The sequence below is a fragment of the Maniola jurtina genome, chromosome 14 (genome assembly GCF_905333055.1).
Source record: "Maniola jurtina chromosome 14, ilManJurt1.1, whole genome shotgun sequence".
Classification (NCBI taxonomy): domain Eukaryota; kingdom Metazoa; phylum Arthropoda; class Insecta; order Lepidoptera; family Nymphalidae; genus Maniola; species Maniola jurtina.
In genome coordinates this window covers 5,562,972-5,572,651 of record NC_060042.1, presented here as the reverse complement: position 1 = coordinate 5,572,651, position 9,680 = coordinate 5,562,972, and the positions used below count along the sequence as shown (strand labels likewise).

General features: G+C 41.1%; 2 protein-coding genes across 5 annotated transcripts in view; both read right to left on the bottom strand.

The window, feature by feature from the left end:
• The window catches only part of LOC123871747 (26S proteasome non-ATPase regulatory subunit 12), a 38,553-nt gene that overhangs the window by 22,690 nt on the left and 6,183 nt on the right, over nucleotides 1-9,680 (bottom strand). For 3 of the 4 annotated variants that reach the window (XM_045915689.1, XM_045915688.1, XM_045915687.1), the window contains exon 10: nucleotides 8,522-9,167. In XM_045915689.1, the coding sequence (XP_045771645.1) occupies nucleotides 9,029-9,167 (139 nt within the window). In that variant the 3' untranslated portion in view covers nucleotides 8,522-9,028. Of the gene's footprint in view, nucleotides 1-3,056; nucleotides 3,064-8,521; nucleotides 9,168-9,680 lie in introns of those variants that run through there. The other variant, XR_006797333.1, reaches the window with a different exon arrangement.
• LOC123871748 lies at nucleotides 118-7,087 on the bottom strand. The gene is made up of 9 exons (XM_045915691.1): nucleotides 6,675-7,087; nucleotides 5,957-6,079; nucleotides 4,806-4,913; nucleotides 3,941-4,095; nucleotides 2,795-2,956; nucleotides 1,984-2,090; nucleotides 1,059-1,170; nucleotides 597-727; nucleotides 118-295 (listed from the first exon to the last, which is right to left on the bottom strand). Exons 1-9 carry the CDS (start codon nucleotides 6,816-6,818, stop codon nucleotides 120-122), a joined length of 1,218 nt encoding a protein of 405 aa, XP_045771647.1. The 5' UTR covers nucleotides 6,819-7,087; the 3' UTR covers nucleotides 118-119.

The following is a 9,680-nucleotide window of genomic DNA, read 5'->3' as shown; positions in this document are numbered from 1 at the left end:
GTTGATCGTGGCTACATCTACGTTTAACGGAAAACGCCGTTGCACATCGCGTTGTGGCCGAGACATAAGAATATGCTTAAAAAAGAAAATCTCTTTAAACAAAATAAAACATCTTACTATCAACCAAATAGTTTATTCAACGTATTGTTATAATGCCATTCAACACAAGCTTTCCCCTTTACACTGTTTATTTCAACATCGCACCATCGTTCATAGAACTTTGCTTCTCTATCTTTTCCGATATAGAACAACTCTTCTTCGTTCACGCTCACTCGTATCGCGTATGACTGACCTCCTAAAAAATATAAATAAATATTATTATAAACTTTTTATCAGCATGGTCTCTTATACAAATTTGTATTCTAAGTTCCTAGTAACCCTACGTATAACTTTAAAGATAACGCGAGTTTAGCTAACGTGGCAAGCGCACTGATTTAAGTATCAGCTTATCTATAGGTAGAGCGCACTTTGACTTTGCTTAGACTAAGTTTCAGTTAAAACGAGACAGATTTATGCCAGCGGTATAACGCTGTCTCGTTTTAACAGTGTCTACAGAACCTACTATAATATAAATATTATAAAAGAAAAATCCTTGCCTGCTTCGAAAATAAATCCGTAATTTTTAGGAAGTATTTGATTCTCAGCGTGCTGGTATAGGCGGAAGTCGGAATAATCCACTGGCGCTACCGTCTGGTCAGACTTTCGGCATACGTACCCGATGGTCAAACTGAAAGTGAGTAAGTACCATGTAAGTATAATGTGGATGATGCCTAGGTCAAAATAAATTATTTCTTAGATTTATCAATTACAAGTTAGCTCTAGACTGCAATCTCACCTGGTGGTAAGTGATGATGCAGACTAAAATGGAAGCTTGCTTGCTCGGAAGGAGCAGCGTTCCGATATGATGCCGCGTAGAAACTAAAGGGGTATGGGTTTAACATAAACTGCCATTAGCCATACCTTTTCTAAGTTAGCCCGCTTCCATCTTAGATTGCATTATCACTTAGATGATAGGTCTCCCCAAGTGGCCTTGTAATCGAAATAAAAAATAAACTTACTGAGATAATATAGACGGCTGTGAAACAGTACCAACAGCCATACAATCGCCGTTGTTTAAAAATATAAAGTGGTACACGTAGCGATGGAAATTACGCCATTCGCGAAATGGTCCTGCAAAAAACAACCTTGGTTTTGAAATTACTAGGCACCAAGTAAAACATTAAAGCTGTGATAGCCTAGTGGTTAGGACGTCCGCCTCCTAATCGGAGGCCGGGGGTTTGATCCCGGACACGTATCTATAACTTTCCAAAATTATGTGCGTTTTAAGAAATTAAAATAAAGGTATCACTTGCTTTAATGATTAAGGAAAACCTCGTGAGGCAACCTGCATGCCTATGAGTTCTTTTTGATGTACTCAGGTGTGTGAAGTCTGCCAATCTGCACTTGGCCAGCGTGGTAGACCTTTCTGTGGACCTTTTCACTCTGAGAGGAGACCCGTTCTCTGTAGTGAGCCGGTCGGCGATGGGTTGATTATGATGATCATGAAGTAGGTAATTATATTTACACATTCCTAATCAAGGACATTTGAGTAGGTATATTATATCTAATTTGAAAGCAGATATCGCATAAGAAATGAAGAGATCCGTCGGAGAACAGTGTAACCGACATATCTCAATGGTTGTGAAGCTGTAGTGGCAATGGGCAGGGCATATAGTTCGAAAAACCGACAGATGAGACGTTGAGGTTCCAAGGTGCTAGTATGGCGACTTCAAGGTGCTAGATGGCGAAAGCGTAGCTTTGAGAGACCCCCACTAGGTGGACCGATGACATTAGACAAGTTGCAGGGAGCCGCTGGATTCAGGCGGCGTAAGACTTTGACGTGTGGAAATCCCTACAAGAGACCTACAAGTATGTCGGTTGATGATGATGATGATAGTGTTTCATATACTTCAATGAAATAGGAAAAATAAAAAAAAAGGTTACCGAAGCTGCGATCCCGAACACAAGGCATATTTAGTTCGAAGGATTTGCCATCTATTGACACCGTTCCCGCGATGTATCCCATTTGCTCATAGTGTGTTTGATGCAATCTAAAAAATGAAATTTATTCGTATATCATTAAACAATTTTTGGTGTGGATTCAGGTACCTAGGTATTAGTTTATGTCAAATTACCTCACTTCAAGAAATAATACAGTTTTTCGAGACTTTGGGTATCTAAACCATTAGGTACCCAGCCCATACCCGTATTGAAAATACAAAAGTGTGTTTGTTTATTGGTTTGTCCTCCAATCACGTCGCAACGGAGCAACGGATCAGTATAGTACCTACTCTATAAATTCAGAGAATAAATTGAACCTTAACACTATTTGTTTAAAAGCTAAAGTCTGTTGAAAGAGTTGTTACTTGTTAATGCTGGCGCCCTCGGCGGTAACAACTTTCTTGCTTTCTTTGTTTCTTTATTTCTTGCGTTACTTTGGTTTGGTAACAACAACTACATAGGTAGGTACGTTATCAAGCAATTTAAATTAAATCCTTAAAAATCCATCTAAATAATGCAACGCAAATGCCCAACTCTAGGTGTCCTCTAGTCTCCCGTTAGGTACTTTTTAAAGCACGACCGCTGAACAGACCTTGATAAAATACTTATAGCTTACGTGTGGCTTGCTAATTAGATATATGTAGTATAGTAGATAAGTTTAGCGCGTGGGCTGTGCGGGTGTCTCCACTCCGATTGCCATCTCGACCTGTCGCGTCCTATAGGTACCTTTAAAATATAAAATGAAGTAGCATACTTTTTAACCAATTTGAAGTAGTCTCTCGACCAGGGTTCTCTTGCCATATCGTCCGCAACGCTTCGAGGCGACATCTGCGAGTTATATTCAAACGGCGCCCATTGCGCACTCCACGTCAAGTCCGCTTCGACTTTAACCGTTTTATTCGAGTTGCTTTTGGGCCTGAGAAGGATTTAAATTTTAAATATTGTATATCAAATCTTTGGAAAGAGCAACCGCCGAGATCTTGTTGGTTCTTCTCGGTAGAAAAGTCATTCCGAACCAGTTTACTAGTCTTGACGATTTAAAAGTACTTACTTGTAAAAGTCTTCAAAATATTTTGAATTTTTTATTGCCTAGTCTGGACGCTATTTCAAATTCATGTCATTAAGTACCAACAATAGCCACCTTCCACGTACAATAGCAAAACTATAATAATAATAGCCACGGAACATGTACCTACTCGATACCACTCGATACAAAGTCATTACTCTGCAAAGAACCTTGCGACTCTTGTTACGACGCGAGTGTGCAATTAATTATTCATACAGCGCTGTGGCCTAAAATTTGATTACGTCTCTCTTTCTCAGCGCATAAACTTATTATCTTTCTCTCAATAAGATGAAGTTTCGTCGAAGGGGTGCTCCATCGTACGTACTTAAAAATTGTCAGTAACTAAAGGCAACGCATACCTAACTGAGTAGGTTCCTGCGGTAGTGGAGCGGTGCGGGAGGGGTGTGATGACGTGACGCGAGAGCTCTGTGATTCGTCAACTTGTGACAACTGATACCACTCCCGCACATAGAGATATAACTCCCGCACCACTCCACTACCGAAGGAGCCTCCTCAATTATGCTCTTACCCATAATTTATATCATGTGGTATTATAACAATATCTCAGAATAATGTTCTGATTTAAAAAAAAATTGGTTGTCTGTAAAATCGGTTTAATTACGATAGTTGAACGTGACAACAAAGGCCGATTGTGCTTCTTTGTCGCTCGTTCCGCGCTCTCGCTTGCACTTCAAGCCTTACATGGAACGACTCATGCACACAGAGCGAGGTAACGCCGCATGAGTCATGTTTTTTCGTGCGTGCAGCCGGCTCTATCGAATTATAAGACGTTGTCACGTCAAAAAAATAGATACTCGCAAAAAAAAAACTCACTTCATTTCCCCGTTGTAACGTAAAGTCCAAGCCCGCATGGGTATAAAATTAGTTATATTAATGCCTTTTACACAGTGTCCTTCGCCGTCATCTTCTGACTTCTGGAGATATGTGTCTGGAAGACTTGGTGATAGGAAAAGATCTTCACCTTTGATCTGAAACAGGATTATTAAGTATTTAGTTTTGCACAAGAAATCTTGTGATAAACAGAAATAAAAAAACCAGCCTAGTGCGAGTCGGACTCGCGCACCGAGGGTTCCGTACTCGAGTAATATTTCCGACACAAAAACTGTTAGGCATAAAAATAAATAAAAATTTGTTTTATAATATAGGTACAGGTAAAGCCCTTTCATATGATACCCAACTTGGTATAGTTATCTTACTTTGAAAACACATTTTAATTTTTTTTTAATGATGTAACCACAAATTAGCGGTTTTCAAATTTATTCCTGTACTTGTGCTATAAGACCTACCTGCCAAATTTCATGATTCTGGGTCAACGGGAAGTACCCTATCAGTTTTCTTGACAGACACGACGGACGGACAGACAGACAGACAGACAACAAAGTGATCCTATAAGGGTTCCCGTTTTTGCTTTTGAGGTATGGAACCCTAAAAAAACAAAAAAAAAGTTTTAGAGGTATGCTATAATAAAAATAAATAAAAAAATCTACCTAGTAGGGGGTACTCTGCCAAGTCTACGTTTTCCAGTGCGAAATTGCCATTCTAGCATCTTGGGACTCCAATGCCTTTCGGTTGTTCGAACTGTGTGCCGCGCCCGTTGCCACTTCAGCGCCGCAACCCATTGTAATCTTCAGTAGTAAATAGTAAAAATACTTAACAATTACCTATTATTTAAACTAACCTTTAGATATAGAAAAGAATCACAGACACGGTTAGGTCTTCGCGCTAATCCACATATAATTGCATCACCACTTTTGGACATTCCATTAAAGTAAACTCCATCTACAGCCTGTAAATAAAAGTAAAACCGGTCAAAGGGCTCCAGTTATCCCTATCGTACCTACAAGAAATCTCAAACCAGTATATATAATAAAAATTTGCAAGTTAATGACGGACAGCGCCATCTTGATGTCATTTAGTAAACTAACTTGGTTTACTTTGTAACACGTCACCCTGGTAATAACAAACCTGGTACTCACTCTGTTCGGAGCACCAGAGACGCCGCCTACAGGTCCAGCAAAACAAGTGCCTGCGCCTAATCGTGGAAGCTCCGAGGTACGTGAGGAATGACGTCATCCATCGCGACCTCAAGACGCCCACCGTGGAGGAGTAGGTACGTCCGCACACTCGCGCGGCGCATGTTTGCGCGCGCGGACAACGGACCGTACGAACACCTCCACGGCATCGCTCCACTCATCCCTCGACCGCCGACCGGGCGTCAACTACCTCGTGAGCTCCTGCGATCGCCATCCCCGGCGCGGCACGCAGCCGACCCAAGCGACGACGATAACGACGACGCGAGATCCACCGGACTTGACTCCGTCTCCGCGCTCGACAGCGAACTCAACGCCGTCGCGCGGAGACCAGCCCCGGACTGACACATCACACATCACACCGGATATACAAAGAAGTCCACTAAGGCCATAAGCCAAGATGGCGGGCCCTAGCCGGTGAAATCCCGGCTAAAAGTTCGTCACCAGGGTACAAAGTTGCCCTGCGCCTCACCCGGGTAAGGAGGCCATGCCTCGAGGCCCGTACCCCCGCTTGGCCATTCCGACCAAACGGAGAGACCCGCTCGTAACACAAATCATTTAGCTTTTTTCCTACCTAACCAGAAATTCAAGGTTTTTGGATTTTTTTCTCTACTTGTGCTATAAGACCACGACAGACAGACATACGTACATCATATGGCCCGCTGAGTGACTGTGGGCTTTCTTAAGAGGACCATAAATTTAGGTACCTACTCGGCAGAACACGGAGGCCGCAAGGTCATAGGATCTTCTCTAAAAAAGCAAATTAATACTTACCATTAAATGTAGGAGATATACCTACCTTACTGTGAGCTCCAAGGTCGTATAACTTTTCTAACTGGATGTCATGTTCTTGGACATGAGCTATACCGTCAGGACTATATTCCAATTCAATAGCTAGAAGCCTCTTCAAATAAGTAATAAGCTAGAAAAAATATTTAATTAGGTATAGGTAGGTATGTTAATATCTCTATATCACTCGCCGGCACAGCTTTGGCTATCACCAGATCTTATGTAATGACCTGAGTCAATTTACAAGTCTTATAAATTCCGAATTGACGCAATCGGTAAATCTAGAGACCTTCGCTTATTAGTTTTGAGATTGGCATACTTAGCTCAGACTTAAGTCAGTGTTAAAACGAGACAGATTTATGTAGAGATATAAAACTGTCTCGTTTACGCTGTTTTTAGTATGAGCAGTCAGACGACAGACAGACAGACAACGAAGTGATCCTATAAGGGTTCCTTTAGAGATACGGAACCCTAAAAACACAATGGTAGGTAGTTACCTACTTGTGAGCGCAATTAAATTTTAGAGCATTTGCATTTTACCTAGTTACCTAATTTAATTAAGAACTGTCAAACCTCGTGACTTGGCGCCTATTGTGTAGAGTGCACTAGAAGCAATATTGACAAGAAAAAGATGCTCGTGCCCTCAGAATAAACAGGGGCACTTCTAAAATCAATGCTCATAGAAAAACAACAGAATTAACGCTAGTGTTTAAAAATATTGAACTTACCTGTCTCAGCTTTAGATAAATATACATAAACAAGAATTTAAACCAATAGGTTTTGTTCCGTTGCTGATAAATACCAAAAACAGGCGGTTCATGCTTTTTGTTTATAAATCGATACAATGAAACTATAACCACTGATCCTATCATTTTTCTTTTAGTCTAAAGTGCCCACAAAAACTGCTTTTAATTGTGACACATTAATGATAATTAGGTACCTAATAGGCCTATACGACTCGTATGCCTAATTTTAAAACATTTACCTATACAGATTATCTTATCAGTCTGTCGATTGCTTGACTCGATTTCGTGATGGCCAATTTTTTTTTATCATAACAATTAACTTGCTTGCAAGTTGTCAGTTGATAGGTCGCATGAAATGATAAAGGTAGTTAGACATCGAAAACAATAAGAGTATTTTAACACTAACCAACCCGAGCCGAAGTACGGAAAGTCGCAGGTCCCAACTTCATAGTTACAAGAGCCAAGACTTTTCACTTTGTAAACGCGGATCGTGGATGATTTTCTTTTTACGTAAACACATGAAGGCTCTAACACACTACTATGTGTGACACGACAGAACACGATATACATCATTATTCCCATATTATTTATTAGTATAGATTATAGATGCGTTTGTTTGTTGGTTAGTCCTTCAATCATGCCGCAACGGAGCATTTGATTTAAGTGATTTTTGCATGGAATATATTAGTTAAAGACCTAGAGAGTGATATAGGCTATGTTTCATCCCGGAGAATCAAAGGGGTCCCACGAAAATATAAAAATCTAAATTCAGGCGGAGTCACGGAAATCATAATAGTTTTAAATGAAGACGTGCATACTATTGCCTTTCAGAATGTGCTTGCAATGCGAAGTCGCGCCTCAATGCGATTCCCATGTACCTATATTCGCACAATGCGTTGTGCGTTATCGTAAAATATTACGATGTACCTAATATCGCCACCACATGTGAGTGTGGTTTTACAGTGACGCTTTCACCAGCGCGGTTGGTAAGCGTCGCGGGCCAAGAGCTTTGCGTCTCTTGGATCGTTACATAGTCGCGCGGATGGTCCGCGCTGACGGCTATTCGGCCACCGCGCTTAGGCTGGTTTTACAGTGACGCTTACCACCCGCGCGGGCGGTAAGCGTCACTGTAAAACCAGCGTCACTGTAAACTTAAAGGGCCAACGGTCGATCGTCGCATCAGTTGCGATGCGACACACTTCACCACAGTAATGTGTCTATAGCTCGATTATGACCGAGTGAGGAAAATTTAAATGAGATAGCCAAAGGAATATTATAATTAAATTATATTTATACTCTTAAATCATTCAAATACAGTTTTACAACATTAAAAATAAAAAAGGGTGACGAGATGAGAGGTTTAAAGTTTAAAAATACAAGTACTTCATCAAATTATTTTATTCATAAGTCTGTTCAGACAGACCACGCCACGACAGCACAGCGACAAATAGTAAGTTACATTGTCATGGTACGATGCGGCCGGCGGTTGCTATGCGGTCAGCTCAATTGGTATCAGTAGAAATATACCTATGGCGAGCGCCGGCCTATAAAGTTGTGATAGCCTAGTGGTTAGAACGTCCGGCTCCAAATCGGAAGTCGAGGGTTCGATCCCGGGCATGCACCTCTAACTTTTCAGTTATGTGCATTTTAAGCAATTAAATATCACTTGATTTAACGGTGAAGGAAAACATCGTGAGGAAACCTGCATACCTGAGAGTTCTTCATGTACCTACTAAAAGGTGTGTGTAGTCTGCCAATCCGCATTGGGCCAGCGTGGCAGACTATGGGCCTGAACCCTTCTCACTCTGAGAAGAGACCCGTGCTCAGTAGTGGGCCGGCAATGGGTTGATTATGATGAGCGGCGGCGCGCCCACTAGGAGGCTCTCCATGTATATCTTGTAAGAGAGATACAAGCTAACGCGATACTTAATGTTTCTTAAATTTTAGGACGCTACGCTGTACGAGCTGAATTGCACTTTATTGAGTCTGAACAAAGATTGCTATTTATTTAAAGGTCCTTGCGAAGTTATCATTCTGTATCGGGAAATTTCTATTATAATTATTATTCTGTGATACGAGTGCTGCGGGAAAGTGGTGAGAAACGAATTACGCGTTTTCATACTTTTCACGACGACCTTCAGCCCGCTGGACCGATGACCTGAAGGTGGCTGCGAGTGGGTAGATGAGGAAGGCGGAGGACCGTGTTTGGTGGCGCGCTCTTGGAAAGGCCTATGTCCAGCAGTGGACGCATACAGGCTGATGGAATCGAAAAAAAAAACAATTTTCGTCGCTGTGGTGCGGATGTGGCACGTCTGAAATGATCCTAAATAGTAAATCTATTCGACAGTCGCTAGCAAATGTTTGTGGACGCATTCCTCTTTGTTGATGAGGTGTGTTGTTTTGTTGACGAGTTGCATCAATGTGTTCAGGTTGCGCGACCATTCATTCAACCGGTCTGAAGAGTCCATGTTCAATCTGCAAATAATAAGTTCATTTCAGCACCTTTAAGCAAGTTGAATTTTACGTCAGTTAATTTTATTTTGTAGAATAATTCATTTTCATGGTTTTGTATCTCAAAATGTAAAAAGGAACCCTTATAGGATCACTTCGTTGTCTGTCTGTCTGTCGTGTCTGTCAAGAAAACCTATAGGGTACTTTCCGTTGATCTACAATTATGAAATTTAGCAGGTATGTATAGGTCTTATAGCAAAAATAAAAGGAAAAAATCCGAAAACCATGAATTTGTGGTTACATCACATAAAACATAATTCATGAACAAATAATAATTAGTGTTTTCAATTTTCAAAGTAAAATAACTATACCAAGTGGTGTATCATATGAAATAGGGATTGCAATGCTGGATCCGCAATCCAGCAATCCAGCTGGATCCAGCACGTTTTTGGTGCTTGCTGGATCCAACATCTGACGCTGGATCCAGCGGTGCGGATCCGCAATCAGCTAAAAATAAGAAACTAACTTTCTTTTCGC

Bases quoted from the DNA above. Each gene is read 5' to 3' on its own strand.
- LOC123871748 (XM_045915691.1), bottom strand. From the start codon at position 6,818: ATGATAGGATCAGTGGTTATAGTTTCATTGTATCGATTTATAAACAAA. The intron at 4,914-5,956 runs GTAGGTATATCT...TTTTATTTACAG, and splicing joins ACCTTGGAGCTCACAGTAAG to GCTGTAGATGGAGTTTACTT. The intron at 2,957-3,940 runs GTGAGTTTTTTT...AATCCTTCTCAG, and splicing joins CGTTACAACGGGGAAATGAA to GCCCAAAAGCAACTCGAATA.